Source organism: Notothenia coriiceps, unplaced genomic scaffold, assembly GCF_000735185.1.
Source record: "Notothenia coriiceps isolate Sejong01 unplaced genomic scaffold, NC01 NC01_scaffold00029158, whole genome shotgun sequence".
NCBI classification, from domain to species: Eukaryota; Metazoa; Chordata; class Actinopteri; order Perciformes; family Nototheniidae; genus Notothenia; species Notothenia coriiceps.
This window is the reverse complement of record NW_011361859.1, coordinates 358,383-377,142: the sequence shown is the minus strand read 5'-3', so window position 1 is coordinate 377,142 and position 18,760 is coordinate 358,383. Positions and strand designations below refer to the sequence as shown.

The 18,760-nt window shown below is 40.8% G+C and overlaps 1 protein-coding gene across 1 annotated transcript in view; it reads right to left on the bottom strand.

Moving 5' to 3' along the window:
- Positions 1-3,709: 3,709 nt before the first annotated feature.
- Positions 3,710-18,760, bottom strand: part of LOC104958654 (myosin phosphatase Rho-interacting protein-like) — a 28,936-nt gene continuing 13,885 nt past the window's right edge. Inside the window, exons 4-8 of the mRNA XM_010786417.1 lie at positions 9,750-9,901; positions 7,398-7,482; positions 5,014-5,067; positions 3,884-4,154; positions 3,710-3,768 (exon numbers count right to left, since the gene is read on the bottom strand). Coding sequence (XP_010784719.1) covers positions 3,710-3,768; positions 3,884-4,154; positions 5,014-5,067; positions 7,398-7,482; positions 9,750-9,901 — 621 coding nt within the window. The remainder of the gene's footprint in view (positions 3,769-3,883; positions 4,155-5,013; positions 5,068-7,397; positions 7,483-9,749; positions 9,902-18,760) is intronic.

The following is an 18,760-nucleotide window of genomic DNA, read 5'->3' as shown; positions in this document are numbered from 1 at the left end:
TGGTTTCTCCAAAATTACCTACCCCACCATTAATTAAAGACACAAAAGGTCAGAGGGAAAACTTGACCATCAGCCTTTTCTTTCGATCTTTATTGTTTCGGGAAAAAAGTGACATGCCTTACTCTTTTGCAGTATACAACAGATATATGTTAAAGCATGAACACATTTTTGACACCATATGTCTGTTCTGGGTGATCCATATCAGTTGAACTGTGTCTTTACTTCAGATGCCGGATCCGTGAGCACTGGACGCAAGGTACGAGTGGAGAGCGGTTACTTCTCCCTGGAGAAGACCAAGTCGGAGCCCTCCCCTCAGTTTGCCCTGTCCCCACAGTCTGTGCAGCCGCCCCAGCACCTGCCGCTGTCCTCTTCAGCCTCGTCCTCCTCTTTAGGAGCTCTCAGTCCCAGGTACATCTCAGAGTCAGACTCCCTAACATCCCCTTATCCTCCCTCCCAAGATCCTCTCCCTTCTCCAGGTGCGCTTGTTTCCCCCAGCTACTCCACCATCAGCTCCTCCCAGAGCTCGCTGGACTCCGAGCCCAGCGGGAGTACGCCCACCTGGGAGGGACGCTGTGGTGGTGGAGGCAGCACCGGGAGTGTGGGTGGTGGAGGAGGCAGAGTGGGGCGGCCTGGCAGGGAGTACACTGCGCTGTCCGATGTGCCTCGAGCTCGCAGAATGAGCTACCGTGAAGCTTTCCGCTCAGAGAAAAAGCGCCAAGAGCTGAGGGCACGGACACGGAGTCCCGGCAGAGAGGAGGTGGCTCGGCTGTTTGGGCAGGAGCGCAGGTAAGAGGGATCAGTGTCATGCTCTGCACAATCAATAAGTTGCATTTAGCATGGAAAACATATATGCAGATTCATTTGTGATAAAAATGGCAGCGAATCATGATTAGTAATCATTAATGAGCCACTGGTTGCCTTAAAGGTCTCCTATTATACTGTATTTCATCAATATATTATAGGTCTCTGATATATACAAAACATGTCTCTGAAGTGTTTGGCTGAAACACCAAACAGATCATTGCAGCATCCCATAATCCCCTCTGTTTCGGCCCTGTTTCAAAAGTGCTGATTCTCTTACTTACTTTAGATCAGGGGTGTCAAACTCAAATACACAGTGGGCCAAAATAATTGCACATATTAAACCTGGAACTAACAAAGCTTAAATTATTGCCTATAAAAACAACATTAAATAATCAGTTGCATTAATTTCTTATGGCTCTATCTGCAGAGTCATTTTTTATGATTACATTTTTCCACAGGCCAACAACAGCTTAAAAAAAACAATTTCCCTCAAAGAAAAAACCAAACATGCTCTGTTGTCTCAAGAAAAAAAGTGCAAAAGGAAACATCCATTAAACTCAGTGTGCTGCTCTGTGATGCTAGTTCAGACCAGATACTTGGCATTTCATCTTGGGTGCAAGTTCATCAATGTTTGGGCTCAGGCTCTGAGCTGAGGAGACCCTCAGGATGGAGTGAAGGTATGTGTGCAATATAGCGGCGGGCCAGATCTAATAGTAATTAGAAATTATCCTGCGGGCCGAAATTAAATCCACCAAGGGCCTGATTTGGCCCCCGGACCTTGAGTTTGACAGAATGAGTGTGTTTTCATGAGGACGAGGCCGCTTTCCTCGCGCGCGGGATTATTCACTTTATTAGCTAATGTAGATCACCGTTCCTGTATCTTGTATTTTATTGTCAAGCATTTTTGGTGTCGGTTGGACACACCGTCTTGAGTCTGTTTTGTGTTTTTTTGAAGGTTTTTCAAACCCTTATTCTACGTTCTTGTACTCGTCAGAAACATAATTCTCTCTCATCGATAACAACTAAACAGTTTGTCTGGTTCACAGGCCATTAACTAGTACAAAAAACCAATTGAAACACGTCTTTAGCTTTGACGTCCGGCTAGATAGACGGCAGTTGTCAGGAATCCCTGCGTGTTGCATCCCTCAAACCTGTAGTAAAATCTGAAAGTTATCAGGGGAAAAGTATATACATGTTACACGGTTTCCATCGTTCGCGCTGTATTGTAGTTATGGGTGTTACTCCTGCTGTTCAGAGTCATTTACTGTATTTACTTATTTCTAATACCACAATAAACTCACCATACCTCTCCCTAACTTTTTCACCATATTGTAGCGTGATTCGCAGGTATTACCTTGAATATTGTCGTGTTTATGTGAACTTTCATCATAGTATCGTCACCCGGGGTGGTTTCCAGCCACAACTAGGGTGTAACATATTTCATGAGTCGTGCACTAATAATACACACAACTAGCAGCACAGCACCGTGCGTCGTTTCTATGTCTAGTCTGACATTACATATTCGGGGGCGGTCATGGTTGGTGGTTCATACGAACACATGGGGCCATATGGTATTTAGTATGTTCTCGCTGTATATGTTTTTTTTTAGTTTTTTTTTTTTCTTTTTTTTTTTTTTTTTTTTTTTTTTTTTTTTTTTGGATCGTATTTAGTATTGTTGTATTGGCGATGGCGTGTGAGAGTTATATACATTACTTTTGTCACACACACCACGAGGGTCCGTCACGTCTCTACTTTCACTCGCCTTAGTCGCCACTTGGTCCCGTCCTTGTCGACACCCGTGTCCCCACCTCCCCAAACAACTCCGTACAACGGAGTCTCTTCGAGTCAAGTCGGATCGGAGGGACCTTTTTCTAACTTTGCTGTTTTTTCGTTTGTATGCCTTCTCGGTTCTCGTCTTATTCCATTTTCTAGTTATCTTTTCTTGGTCATTTTGTACGTATACGGTAGGATTTAGTAATTACCGCGTTGTGTGAGCAATGGTCGCGATGTCAACTTGTTTTTCGTCTTCATGTACGGTTTCTAACTTGCGACTTACGTAGCTCTAAGTCTAATATGGCTTAATTACGGTAGTCTACAAAAGTTGTCCAGTTGGACAAAGTTTAGGGTGTTAAAAGTACAGAACATATGTAGTTGTACACAGGGGGAGACGACCTTTCTCTAAGACTTTCAAGTCCTTTTTTCTATACGACGTGAAAAACAGGACTAGGTAATATATTATTTTGGTACAGACTTTTACTGACAGTCTAAAACTGGCGGTGATATACTAGAGTATTTCCAAAAGAAACGCCCCAAAACATTGGTAATCGGTTTACGTTCGGCTTGGTTCCATTTGGAGGTTCGGGTGGAATAGGACCTTGAAGGAGGATTTCTCGTGGTAACGAACAATAAAATTTGGTTTATTAGAGGAGTCTCCGCCCGGCACCGAGGAATAAAGTGATNGTTCCATAATATTAGAGAAAAAGCAGACATCTCTGTAGTATTTATCTCCAACACTTGGCAATTTACACCAAACAAATGTAGATTAATAAAAGACACAAATTTTGTGTCTTTTATTAATCTACATTTGTTTGGTGTAAATTGCCAAGTGTTGGAGATAAATACTACAGAGATGTCTGCTTTTTCTCTAATATTATGGAACAAGATGGCACTTTTTGTGGTGCTCAGAGCTCCTTAAAAATACATTTGAAAAACTCAACAGCAAAGTCTCTCTTCAGCAATCCTGACCAGCTATAACATACTCCACGGACCTTGCTTCGAGTTGTTTTATGTACAATACCTACATGAAACAGCTCACAACAAGGTCTGTGGATATGTTTTGCTTAATAAGGTTATGTATTTTTGAAGAACAATTGATGTAAAGTTTAAAAAAAGGTTATTTAGGCGATCATTTTGGGTTGAACTGTCCCTTAAAGCCCAGGTCTGCAGCTTTCACATCATGCTGAGCTGGTAACTAAAAGAGATACAGTATGTGCCAATGTCTTTATGTTAGTCGTGACCAGCACATTTTCAAACCTCCTTTTTGTTGACCTATTTTTCATTATGTAAGTGAAACTATAACTGAAGCATAGGTGCAGGATGTTGAGGAATTTGTCATCGTTGCCCTCACCGTCCTGAGTAGTGACACTGGACTCCGGTTGGCTCTGGCCCAGCTGGCTGAGGCAGGAGGCGCTGCGGCTGCAGGGGATGGAGGCGCGGCTCCAGCGGCTCTCCTCCTGCCACAGAGTGGTGCGGCTCATCGGGACCCTCTCAGCGCCGGCGATGCTGCTGGGCAGGCAGGGGATGCTGCCCCCCCCGCTGCTTGTTACCGTCACCTTGGCAGGGCCGGGCTCCTGGGTGAGGGTTTGGGAGGGGAGGAGGGGGAGGGAAGAGGAAATTACATGATGGGAGGCAAGGTTACAGATAGACTACGGAAAAGGAATACGAGGAAGGAAAAGGATTTTAGAGAAATTAAACACTGGAAAGTAAATGCGATCAAAGAGAATATATTTTCTTTAAATCAAGGCTTAATTTAAGGAAAATATTTGGACATCAGCTCAATTTAATGCCTCATCTGAAGTGCACTAGGGTCCAATATTGAGCCAATTCAGAGACTACTGTATCATTAAAGCAGTTAATGTTGTTATAAGTAGTCTGCAAAGCACAGTTATCTCCTATCCCCACACTTTTTCCATTTATTTCTCTTGTTTTAACCAATATCAAAGTGTCATTACAATACAAATGTAATTATAGGTAACAATAAAAAATGCTCTGGAGCGAGAAGGAAGATATGTGGAGAGAAAAAGTGATTGACAGCTTAACAAAGAAAATGGATTAATTCTGGCAAACACATCAGTATTATTGGAGAATTTCTGTATATGCAGATTTGATTTGATTTTTTGATTTGATCATTGTTAGTTTCAAAGCTTGATTTCACCAGTACAAAAAAGAGGCCCTTTTTGGAATCAGAATCTACAACAGGAGAAAGCAAGATTTCCAAAGAAAAAGCGGCCCTCAAACATTTGCTTATCATCCAGCCTACTTAAAATCACGATAAACATGCCGTTGTAACGAGAATCACCCGTTCAGTATTGGCGAGAGAATCCAAAAAAAGCATTTCCCTCACGTGGATTGGTAGTGATTATAAAAGTAAAAATTGTATTCAGGGATTCAAAAGAATGAAGTTACAATGTTCGGCCGAGCTGAACTCACTGGGTGTCCATTCGTGTCCTCAGTGGAAAAACACTGGCTTGCATTTCTTCCACCCTGCCAATCACAAAAGCCCTTTATGTTAATGCTACGTCCTGCTGATTTATTATCAATCCAAGAACAGCCAACAATACGTCTCGATGATTTTATAGTTTTTGTATTATTTATTGTGGTTTAGGGCCAAATTCATACATATTTATGACATAAAAACACATGTGTTTCTTGAGAGCAAACACAAGAAAGTAAAAACTCCTTTCAGTTACAATGGTATGTTTCCCATCATGGAATTTTTTTGCAAGGTCAGGTGCTTCAATTTAGGGTCACGACCCAGTAGGTAAACATTTTCTTTGCTAGTTTTTACACCTAGCATTTGTCTCTAGTAACTTCAGTGGGAGGAAAGCTCTTATGCAGACATTTGAGCCTTAAGTGAACTGTGGGTATTTATCCGTGACACGCTATATCACATTTCCATCCCAAACAACCCCTGAGACGATGATAGAAACTGAAAAAGACAAGCAGTAATGGAATAATCACACTAGCAGCCCTAATTGTGTCACTTGGCCTCGACTGCTTGAGTGTTATTTCACACACTTTCAAAAAAGATAGAATATTTGTTTAAGAGCGTACAAGGTATTGTTTTTTAAAGCTCATATCAGACGTTAATTTGGAGCTTGAATGCGATCGTAGTGTAGACAGGGTATATTCATTTAAACAGAAAAAGTATTTTGGATGCCACATGGGAGTTAAGGTCATCCCTGTGTCACTTCGTCCCGCTGCAAATGAGCCCGTCAAGTGTCCCGGCAAGGTCACTGTCGGATTCAGGGCGCCGTCATTAGAGAAGCCAGACAATGAACTTGAGAGAGAACTTTGTGTGCACCCACCACACATTTGGCCTTGCATCAGAAAGGAGGAAGGGAAGGGGGGAGAGCTGTATCCCACGGTAGGTGGTCTGAAACTCCTATATTTCATCTCGCTATTAAAACTGTTTTCATAGTAATGGAGCTTTACCCTTGTATTTTATCTCTGTCTAACATGGAGAAATCTGACTGAAGTTTGAGTTGTGATTTCATAGAAAATGCTGAACTTTGTATTATTTACTTATTTATTTATTTATAGAATCCTTCTAGACACATTGTTCTTCGAGGGTAGCCGTCATTCAAGGTCCCTGCGCAGTGTGGTCAATAACGAACAACACTACAGCAGATTCAAGTCCTAATGTCCAGATTTACAGACACACAGACTTTGACATGAATTCTCAGTAAGTGTGGCTGTCGATGTGTAATCAGAACGTTTATAGGATCCTCAATGAACATTTTTTGCTGATTTGAGGATTTTTCTAACAATTCACAGCATTGTAATATTTGAAACAGGAGGGAAACAAGATCATCGGAATGTACTTCTATAAAAGGTATGACAACAGAAATACCTTTTCTTCAGGTGAAGTGATCTAACAATATTTCACAATGGCACACAGGTGATGTAAAATAAAGAAAGGGCTTTAGACTGTGTTGGCTTGGGCTTTTTGCACAGACCTCAACTTGGAAGTCTTGAATCTGACTAATAATGTCAAATGAAAATAAGAGAACTGAGGAGGTAGGACTCGGGGGTCTTGCAGATAAAAGAAAAGCTGCTGGACACAACTTTGTAACAGCACGGAGCGCAAGGGAGAACTGAGAGGAGAGCGGATCATGGTCAAATTGCTGAATGTTATTTTAGCAGGCAGCTGTCATCCTCATCCTTGGATGTCTGCTCAGGAATATTTTGATAGCTCAACAATGTTTGCTGCCTTCTTACCAGGTGGCTCTATAAATTAAAAGAACGTCACCTGTTCTGCATCTTTATAACAGAGATACATTGTTAAAGAATATAAATGCTGGTATAACTGGCAGTATTTGTACCACTGTGCTATGAACACAGTGGTACAAATTATTTTAAAGAGTATGTGGCACGCAGTGAGACGGCCACATCACGGGACTCAAGAATGCAAATATGCAAAGCAAAAACTGTTCATCATGTTGCCGGCAGAAAAACAATACATCTCTCTATCTCTGGAGGGAAAACAGCTGGTGTAGACTTGAGTGGAATGAGGAGCCTCCATGCTGCATATTTCCCAGGCACATGTTGTCCTTAAATATGTTCTTTCTTAGCTGTAGCAATGGCACAATCACTCTATGTGGATGATTTATAATGCTTACTTTAGCTCAGTGCTGATGTATGGGGGTAGCCACCTTTAAAGTGTGAACAAGAAAATACTGGGAGCCCGAATGTTGTCTTTTATTTAGAAATACTTTTTGTCTCAAACCCTTAGACCTAGTTTTTCAGTGACGCTACCTCAGTGTGAGCAAGATAGGTCACTTTGCCCTGGAGTGTGTAAGTAGGTGCATTACCTGGTGACAGGGTGGATCCACTTTGCGTTTCTTCTTCTGGTTCTGCTTGTTGGTCCGGGGGTAAACAGTCAGAGCCTCCTGCCACCTACGAATAGTGAAACAGTCAAGTATTGTTCCTGTGACAATGAATGCAGACTATACATACCCTGCACCTGTGCTCGATCAAAATATGACACGGAAAAGTTCTCTGCAGGAAAATGAAACCATTATAAAATTAAAAACAAGCATTTGTACAAGCTAATACTGAAATACGAAAATATAAAACTACACTTCTACTTCTTAAACAAACACTGAGCTAAATGCAGGAAATAAAACATGTAGTCACTTGTAATCCTCTAGGTGGCAACACAACGCATCTTAAGGCTTGGTTACATCTGATTTGCCTTTATAATTTATGTCGGTTTTTGGCACCGTTTGTGTGCTCTTTACTGAAAAGGCAATTCATAAGGAAACTATTATATTATTAGCTGGGGTGGATTTAGTCAACTATTGTCTTTTAAAGCATAAATACATTATTTACTGCACAAATAATACTCCCACACTCAGAGATGCTCAATCCCCCTTCCACACAATGCGTATCCTCAGTAAAAAATCATTTGAATAAATAACCCGGGAGCAGTCTGCTGAATGTTTAGCATACTCAATTTAACAAAACAAAGAATGAAGGATAACATATAATGAAAAAAACTAAATGTTCCTTATCTGCAATACAGAAAACCCTGGCTTTTGAATGATTAGAATTACTTTGGTACGCAACAATCATGCATTATTAAATATCTTCGGCTGCACCCACTTTGTAAAGTGTGTCACACTGTGAATACAAACATGTGACTCTGTATGAGTAACAATGCAGCCTTGTTTTTATACTGTAATGTAATCAATCATATGTAAGGAGATTGAAAACAATACAAATATTTGTTAAATCCAGCTTGTTACATCACTATCAGTGAACAGCAGCCTTGGCAAGGGTTAATATGATAGCTCGGAATGAACACATGGGAGCCAGATGATAGCGGGTGGGAGGTGTGCAGAGATGGAGCAGGTAGCATAACGGAGAGTAGGTGTTGTGAGTCACAGTTCCCTCAGAATAGCCATATAATGTACGCTACATTGAGGGAGGGAGCGTACAGTGCAGAAACACACAGGAAAAGCAGAAGATAGCAAGCCGAATAAACCGAAGCTCGTGTGTTGGGCTCTGAGTCCAGGCATATTGGGGGGGTGGGAGGTTTGTGGACACAGGGAGAGGGAACAGTTCAAGAATGTGCACTGTCACTGCAGTGTGGATTACTAGGCTCTGAAACACACAGTGCAACAGAGACAGCAGGGGGCAGAGCAGCTTGGCAGCAAAGGCAGCTGCGCACAAATACTCTCCCTTTCCCAAGTCTCTGTCATCCCTGACCACTAAAACAAAATACAGAGCAACAAAAACCGTGCTGGGGCAGTTATAATGCCTTATAGAAAAAATACAGCTGATTATCAATTTGTTCCTAAACACAGGTACAAGTATAAATAATACAGTCTAAAAACACTCCAATACAGGTAAAAGGCCCAAATGTTACTTAAGTAAAATTACAGAAGTAAATAAGCTAAATGTACTTTTAAGTATCAGAACTAGAAGTCATGTGATGCAGAAAGGATCTTTCCACAGTAGTACATTGTTCTAGAGTACTATATTATTTAGTTTTGATCAAATTCAGAGAAGCTGTATGGCATTACCCAATCAAAACACAGTATTTCTATAGCAAATTGTACAAGTCTATGCAACAGCAAAACGTTAAAAAACTATGTTAACAATATTATGTAATGTCAAATAAATGAAGGATATCATGAACAATATCAACATGTAATGATAATACAAACAAGAGTAATGTAATGTACATATGATTTTGTGTATACTGTGTTCTTTAGTAGTACAGTACTGAATCATATCAGCATAGCATGTACAATGTAACTAGTAACTATTAGTGTTAATAAATGTAGTGGAGTAAGAAGTGGGATATTTGACGTGGAAGTGTAAAGTAGCAGTACATTCAAGTACAAAGTTTGACAAAATAGTAATTAATTCCAGTACTTGAGTAAATGTACTTAGTAATGGGGGGCCATATTATGCTTTTGGGGGTTTTCCCTTTCCTGTTTATTTAGGTTTGTGTGCATGTAAATGGTTCGCAAAGGCTAAAATCCCAAAGTTCAGACCGAGGGTGAAAAGAAGTGCTGCAGCACAGGCAGTTTGAGAAGACCTTTTTGAAGATTAAAGTCACAGTCACAGTAGTGAAACAAAATACAAATATGAGCCTGAAAATGAGCAGAATATGTCCTCTTTAACCGATCCAAGTCCTGGTTATTATGTCTTACCCGTTGATAATTTCTTTGCACTCAGCGCGTATAAAGTGCTCTTTCTCCGGGGTCAGGATGCACAGAGAGTTCTTCTGCCCCGTCCTGGACTCTCCGTCGATGACGTCGGAGCACTGGTTCATATTGATCGTCCCCTGTGGCAGGGTGCTGGGCTGCATTACACAAGAGGGACACACAGAGAAAGTGTTAAGTGGGGAAGTGAACAGACGTGCCCACGTATCCCTACACATGGTCTATTCACACAACCCACCCCAGCATCAATTTTCCTGCCAAGCTTGGCACACCACGAGCTGATATAATCACAGTCTGTGCACATCGAATGTTCCTGTTAGCGCTCGTTGTGATATTTCTGTTTCTTGCGTTGTGTATTTCAGCACTTTAAAAAGGACACTAATTACATAATGGAATCACATATGCAGCTCTTTACTTTACAAGCTCCATTTGTAAAAGAAAGGGATAAATAGGCAGATTTTAGACGGGGAAAATAGGTTGTTGTTTACAACTCTTATGGACGTGGCATTGCATTATAGCAGTTGTGTAATAGTCACTACACAATCTGGGATAAGTGCATAACAGTCATGCACTTGTAGTAGCTTTTAAAGAATGGTTGTTTTTAGAACAAGCTGCATACAAAAACAGCATTAAATCACACTAATTTGCATTATTTAGAACATTAAATAGACCATTTTACTTCACATTGACCTTACAGTGTTGGTAATGCCCAAATCTTCACAGCGCTGTATATTGCGGCGCTTTAAAGAGCCAGAAAGGACCTGTGAACAGGACTGTCTGTTCCATTTTCAAAACCGTGCAGGTTCATGGGTTCACCGAGAGGTATGAGATTAATCTGTCTGATGCTTAGCTGTGAGGTATAAACCCGACTATGTACATGGATACCATTCGACCGCCATAAATAACATGACCACAGGACTTCCACAATAATAGTATTAACAAAGTAGTATTATACTACTTTGTTTAAAAAGGTTTTCACATGCAAGTTTATATAAGCACACAGTGGCTTCGTTTGTAAGCACGGCTCATTTACAATGAATGGAGACATGCTAGCTTAACTTTGAATAGATAAGATAATCTATTTATAGTCTATTGCACAGCAAGTGAACTTTTTGTGCTAATCATGCATTTTGGCAAATAAAATAAATACATTTCTACTTTTCTAAGTGTAAAATACTTGTGCAGATGAATTCTTTGAAAGACAGTAGCAATTTGCAGAAGGAAAGTATTTGCACACAAATATTGCTTTTTCAGAAAACAGACTTTTGCTTTGTCTGACCTCCAAATGACTTACACTAGCAAAAGGAGAAGCCATGATAATCTTATGTTGACCAAGGGATTTATATTTGCTCAATGAAGTAAGCGAGTACTGCATAACTAAGCACAATGGGCATGTGTGGCTGTTTGAACAGCTTCAGGGCCCTACCTTCACTTCACTAAACATACAGGCAGAATTATAGACACCAAAATACCACGGTGGTTCCAAGCTTTAAGTACCAGGTAGCCACAGATGATAAATTACAGTCTGCTGCAAGATCGGAATATATTAGGGGACAGAGCTGGAAACTAAATTAAAAGGTATCAAGTTCATGTTTGCTAGTGACCAGATAAATCTAAAGGCAAGGACACAATTTGTGCAGCATAACCATAGCTTGCCAGCACTGGAAGGCTCTAATGTGGACAGAGGAGTCAATAGTTAACAGTTAGTGGTAATCTAACCCTGAGGGCAGATGAGAGGCCTTGTTGACTTTGTTACTGTTAAATTTCACTTTCATTCTTTACCACAGCCTAAATTGTAGCAGGGCAAAGCAAAGTACAAGTTTGGCAAAGCATATATTAAGCAAAAAAAGTGATAGGTTGGTTAAACTAAGTGTCAAATCGGAGGAAGCATGAAACAACATAACGTTTACATTCTTTGTGTTCTAGAGTAAAACAAATGTGCCACAGAGGCAGTAAGTCTACATCATTTGGTTCAACTTCTTATGCTTTAAAAATGAAGGGCTCTTGACATTAAGGTGAGAGGCCAGGGCAACAGCCGGGCTTGACAGACAGAAAGACAGTCGGACAAATAGACCGTGGGACAGGACAGCTGGAAGAGGGCCCACGCCTGCTTCAGACTGACCAGAGAGACGGGTGTCAGCTTGACCTGAGACCCTGTCACACTCAGACATGGAGAGAGGAAGGACTTTTGGGGACAGAGGGGGAGAAAAAAAGGGAGATTAAGTCTCAAACTGGTGGTCAAGAGGCACAGCAGTGCAGCAGAAAAAAAAAAAGGGTTTTGTGGACTCTGACTTTGGACCGCAAGGCCATCTGTCTGAGTAAACAAATCTCCACACATGTCCTCGAGCTCGAGTCAGAGGAGGATAAACAGCAAAATATTTCAAATTCTGGGAACAGTTGTACAAGCAGCTTAACCCCCCCCCACAGTTTTATAATCACATCGGATTCTCTGAAGATGATAAATCTGAGACTGACAACAGCTCTGACTGAAAAACCTATTTTCATAAAAGGGCTTCACCTCTGAGAGAGATTGGAGTGCTTACACAAAGTAGGTGGACGTGTGGGAGTACAGTACAGAAGCAGCACACGTGTGCACCCTCCCTGCCTCAGCACTTTCCGGGGATAAGCACCAATAGACGCCTCTACCTTGGACCTGGCCCCCAGACCCAGACCCCCTGAACCCACACCTCTCTGTCACCTAGCCTAGACCCGGTCCCCTCTTCCCGGGCCACCGCTCTCCACAATGGGCCCTTTGTGAAGCAGCAGGAGTTCACACAATGTGGGATTGTCAGCCGCCACAGTCCACAGAGCCACTCCTCCCCTTAACCCTCAACAAGGAAATGACCGAGAGACAAGGGGCTCAAACAAGTGTCCTTTTGTTGATCGGAGCATGGAAATTATGAAACGAGCATAAACTTCTTCTGGTCTCTCAAGTTGTTCAGACAATAATATGAATACTGTCTGGATGGGAGACATGGAGCGGAGTCTCAAGGGGAGACGGGGACCAATCAGAAAGAGATTGGGTTTCTCTAGGTCAGTGTGTGATAGATGGAGAGGCAGGTGGACGTCTTGGATCAGCACCAATATTTATGGGATATACATCTGTGAAAACACTAACTAAAAGGCAGAGGACATTTGTGTAATATACTGTAAGCTGTCATACAATATATTTACCTGAATATTGTGTTTCTAACTAAGGCAGAAGTGTATTGAAAGGTTGTAGAATTTAAATTTGAAATGTGTAAATAATTGTGTTGGATTTAATAGAAAACATCAGATAGAAAAGTTTGAGTGCATGAAAATGACTTGATTAAAAACACATAATTCATAAACTATTAAGATTCCTATAAGAACCTACAGTTCTGAGAATCTAAGCCAACAATGGAGTGCCACAAATAAAAGCAATGTTAAAGCTACAACACAGCTTCATGGGATTTACTACTGCCTAAAGTAAAACAATGAAATGTATTTTGCCGTGCAATACCAGTAAACGATACACTTTTTCTAGTTTTCCCACTGGGGAATATAACTGCTCAGTTAAGGCCCTTTTCTCCTCTCCTTACCATATATTATTCATAGGTCTTGTGATCTTGGGCCAGATGGTGTGTGTCATTACAACAGTGTTCATTAGGAACCAACTCTCTGTTTGGAAAATGGTAATTAGCATGCCTTTGCGCCGTTGGCTTCCTTCACTCTTGGCGATTCTGCAGCTAAGCAAAACATCACATTCTCCCTCATGACACAGCGAGAGAAATATTTGCTTCTTTTGGCAGCCGGCAGATCGTTGACTCTCAATTTTGGTTGAGAAGCAAATTCTCTTCCTCTGCCATCAACATTTTTGGGTTTGACGGACTCATTTCTAGTCATGGAAATCCAGAGTTCAGATAAAATGACTCAGTTAAGAGGATCGTGAGGGAATGATATTGCAACATCTTGCAAAAGAAAGACTTTCTTCCCATTATTCATTCACTTTCTATCAGTATGAACACACCTACATGATTGCTCAATGTCAAAGTTTGTTATGAACACCTGTAAGTTGATCAGCAACATCTGTTTTTTGGTATTAGGTGCCTGTTTGTCTGCCAAAATGTGCGGTGACAAATTCAAAAGCTGAAACTTTCCTCGTTAAGTTACATTACTCTGCATTAAACGTGTAACAGCAGGACCTTTGAGTGTGTCACCCTGCATCCAAAGCTCTTTAACTTTGATCATTGAAGACAAAAGGAAAGCTGATGAACTGGCAGCGTCTCGACCTGACTCACCAACATGGCCTGGAATCAGGTCTCTTCAGGGTCCAACATCCTCTGCTCATTACCGATAACAGCCATTATGCAATAAATCTTTCCTTAGCAACTTAAGACAACAGAGGTAAACACAAATTGTGATACCAATGAGCATGCCAACAACGAGCTGCGGGGGAAATATCCTCAGGTGCCAGACGGATGGAGTCACCTCTGGACTTGCTATGGAGAAGAATCAAACCACTATCTCTCTTTTCCTTCCACGATATCATACAGATATACATCGCAATCAGGCCAGGAACTACACTGAACAAAAATATAAACGCAACACTTTTGTTTTTGCTCCCATTTTTCATGAGAGAAGAACTCAAAGATCTAAAACATTTTCTACATACACAAAATAACCATTTCTCTCAAATATTGTTCATAAATCTGAAAAAATCTGTGATAGTGAGCACTTCTCCTTTGCCGAGATAATCCATCCCACCTCACAGGTGTGGCATATCAAGATGCTGATTAGACAGCATGATTATTTCACAGGTGTGCCTTAGCCTGGCCACAATAAAAGGCCACCCTTAAACATACATTTTTGCTTTATTGGGGGGATCTGGGGGGGTCCGAAAACCAGTCAGTATCTGGTGTGAGGGTTAGGATTAGGGTTAGGGTTAGGGTAATGTTGTGAATCGAGTGGCCCATGGTGGTGGTGGGGTTATGGTATGGGCAGGCGTATGTTATGGACGACGAACACAGGCCACTCGATTCACAACATTACCCTAACCCTAACGCTCACACCAGATACTGACTGGTTTTCGGACCCCCCCAGACACCCCCAATAAAGCAAAAATGCATGTTTAAGGGTGGCCTTTTATTGTGGCCACCCTAAGGCACACCTGTGAAATAATCATGCTGTCTAATCAGCATCTTGATATGCCACACCTGTGAGGTGGGATGGATTTTCTCGGCAAAGGAGAAGTGCTCACTATCACAGATTTTTTCAGATTTATGAACAATATTTGAGAGAAATGGTTATTTTGTGTATGTAGAAAATGTTTTAGATCTTTGAGTTCATCTCATGAAAAATGGGAGCAAAAACAAAAGTGTTGCGTTTATATTTTTGTTCAGTGTAGATTGGTCATGGACGAGATTACAACCATCACTTTCCATACAGTCCTATAATTTGATCCCAATATTGAGACATTAAGCCAGCACAATCACACGTGGTATTTACCTTAGCCTCCTTACCTAACCCCTGTCTGTACTTAAGGCAAACATAAAGAAATCAGACTAAACCATATGTATCTGATATCTCTGTTGCAGGGCCAAGTACTGTACTTCAGGCATTTTCAGATACACCTCACTCCACTGGTATGCATGCATTCAAAACGTTCAGATGAATGCTACGGTAAGGGCATCCGCTATAAGCCACAGCACCGCAGTGAAGGCTTGAAATTTGAAAAGAAAAATAATCCCAACACCACGCATTTTGTACCAGATATTTCAGAGAGGAGAGTGGGTGGAAGCAGCGCTGCTCCTCTTACGGAGAACGGTGAGAGCATGTGGGTGGTTTAATGCAGTGTTAGGAGGCCAGCAGCTGACAAATGCAGAGGAGGAGGAAGAGGAGGGAGAGTTGGAGGATGAAGATGGTTTGCTCTGCTATAGTACAGCAGGTTATTTTCCAATAAAGGGTAGAATCGTTCAATCTGATGCAACTGTACGAAAGCTAGAGATATTTGGCGAGCCCAGATAACTAAATCACTGAAGAAATACAATTTATCTGCACGGTACATTCTTTTGTAATCCTACTTCATAGAGCATTGTAATTGAAGCTTCATCACGTATATATGTGTGTGATGTATACAATGAAAGTGTGAGAAGCAGTCAGTTTATGTCTGGGTGCTGACAGAGTGGATCGGCCGGCTGGAGAAACAGGTGCTCGGATCGAGTCGTGTCACGTTGCGTTGGCAGCTCAGACGCAGACTAAGGAGAATTATTGAGAGTGTGTGTGGCTTTCCAGACTGGAAACATTTTCCTTTCTCCGCTTTCCAACTCTCTGCACACTTATGACTTATAATAGAGACCGTCCCTAATTCAATTACTTTGTTTAAATGTGTGAACGTGCTTGTTCTCATGGTTCTTTTCTTTCCCCCTCAGCTGTGATGATATGATAAGATAGAGCTTTATTGTGTCCCTTAGGAGAAATTTGTCTTGGGCATCGAGATAATACACATAAAAACATTCAGGTCAATCAGTCTTAGATACAGAACAGAGATCACATGGCAAAGAAACAGACAAGAAACTTTAATGATGAATGACAACTGTGTTATGTCTTGGCTTGTTGGTTCACACAATATTCAGTGTTAACTATGGCTGAGCACTATGTTTACTAATTGTATTAAATGAACTTAAATCTTTTTGCAAGATGTATTTTAAATTGTCAAAACAGAGTTATTTCATAGTGATAGCTAAAGGTTTAAAGTCGGAGGATAAAGGGTTTTCCCAAAAGCTGTACTCCATTTAACTTTCAACTACATGAATGTAAAATTATATTTTATCCAATATTTTGTCTTGGCAAGAACTTAAAAAAAAAAAAAAAAAAAAAGGATACCCAGGATCCTCAGCCACAGAAGCGTCTTTAAGAGGCATGAATTGAGGCAGAAGTTATTTCAAAACACTTTTTTTAAACATAGTTGCTTAATTATACCAAAATTGTCAATCCAGAGGTGAAATGGATTCAAGCTGCAACTTCTGAAATCAGTTTCTTGGTTGTTGCTATTGGCTATCTCTAAAGGGTTTAGACAGATTAGGTGTCACACATCCCAGTCAGGGTAGTCAACCATGGAGGCAGTGAAGTGTGACTTATCTCAATCCTTTGCCTTGGCACAACATTCACAAATGCATGTTACACTGACAACATGATTAGGTCTTAATAAAACACCTCCACACATCAATATCCGCTCATTGAAACTGCTACTCTTCCAAGGCCAATAATGATGACATCTAGATAACCTGCACATTGGACTGTTCTTTATAAAGTGTCTTAATGTTCTCTACAATAAATCCCTGTTCAATCACTGACTTCTAGAGCAGTAAATCCTCGAGAGTTGTAGCTCTAGGATCAGCTTTTTGCTTCCACAGCAGAAAACAATTGCTGCAAGATCACAGAGTGCCCCAAAACAGCAGCGTCCCACACTGTGCTCTGACACAGCACCTTGCAAAGTAGGCCAGGATGAATAGGCCCCAATTATATGCTGTTGTAAAGTCGTAGGGTCTAAATGAAAAGTGTTCTTATCAAAATAAAAGAGGCACAGAATTATATTTACTCCTTTAACTAAATGTACAAAGAACTCGTTTCTGCTACTCCGCTTACATTGTGTGAAGAAATTACATAAGACATGCAGTCAGGCTTGAACTACCTCTTTGATTATGACTGCAAATCTGCCAAAGCTTTGCTAAGTCAACGCAAATTAGCCCATCAGGCAGAAAGGAAGGGGAAATGTGGGAGGGATTGGAAAAATGTTTCTTTGGGTATTCAGCTTATACCTCAGATTTGGAGCTAGTCATTTTTCCACAGAGCTGAAGAGCAGATTCCTACAGTCACACGGCTGGTGGTTAACAGTTAACCTAAACATTACTGACAGCAGATAACTTCAGGGGATAAGAGAAGACTCATCAGATAACAAAAGGCTTGAAGCAAATTACATTCCTAGATGTGTGGTATGTTCAAAGGATCGTTAAAATTCAAAATGTCAGTCAATACAGTATGTAAGCTATAGCACTTACAGTTTTTTACACTTTTGTATAAATCATAACACGGACAACTAAAACTTTTCCAAATATAATACTGTAAGTTATTGAAAAATGTAAAGTTAAACCAGAAAATGTTTAACCAAACAATAATTAAAACAAGACTAAAAAATAGTTTTATTTTAGATGATATAGATAATAAGGTTCTCCAATATATCAAAGTATCAGCCAATAGCTATACACAATAATATACTGAATATAGACAGACAAATAGCTTGTTTTTTAAATTTGTATCTGTCTTTCCTATTGATCTTTTTTCTTTAAAAGTCTTTTTTTTGGTAGTGCTTTATTTAAAAATGGCATAAAAGATCAATGTTTCAGCATGTGTTCCTTTACTCAGAAGGTAGTAGTTTCTAAGACCTGCAGTTTTGTTTAGTTTTTCATAGGGGGGGCTGTTTTTGTTGCTCTCTCTTTAAAGCCTTGGGAAAGCACAGAGGAGAGATCACTAAGCTGATTAGGTGCCGAGTCTGGAGGCAGGCCAGGGCTGCTTGAAATGGTAATTTCTGTCCAGTCCCGAGGAAGCTGGAGTGGTTTATTAAAGAGCGAGAGGCTCACCCAACAACAATTAACAACAAGCCAACATGTTGTGATGCAGGTTGTGTGGATTTCACAAGCAAGACCTACCAATGAAACAAGGCCCGGGGATTTTCTACTGGGAGTTATTTTGGCAGGATATTAAATATCTCTATCAACATTTGTCGTGACATATATGTTACATCCGTGTTTATTGTATTCACAAGAAACATCACCCAGCCTATCTCCAAGACCCCACTTTCTTTCTCGCTATAAATAGCTTGGCAGCAAAGCCCCAACCTTAACAGGTGGTTGGATTGGCAGGTCACCAGGCTGAGGTGAAAGGTCATCCAATACACCTGCACCTGTTGCAGATCGGAAAGACAGTCGACTGCAGCTGTGGCTTCTGCAGGCTTTCGTAAGGCAACAGTCTAAAGAGGC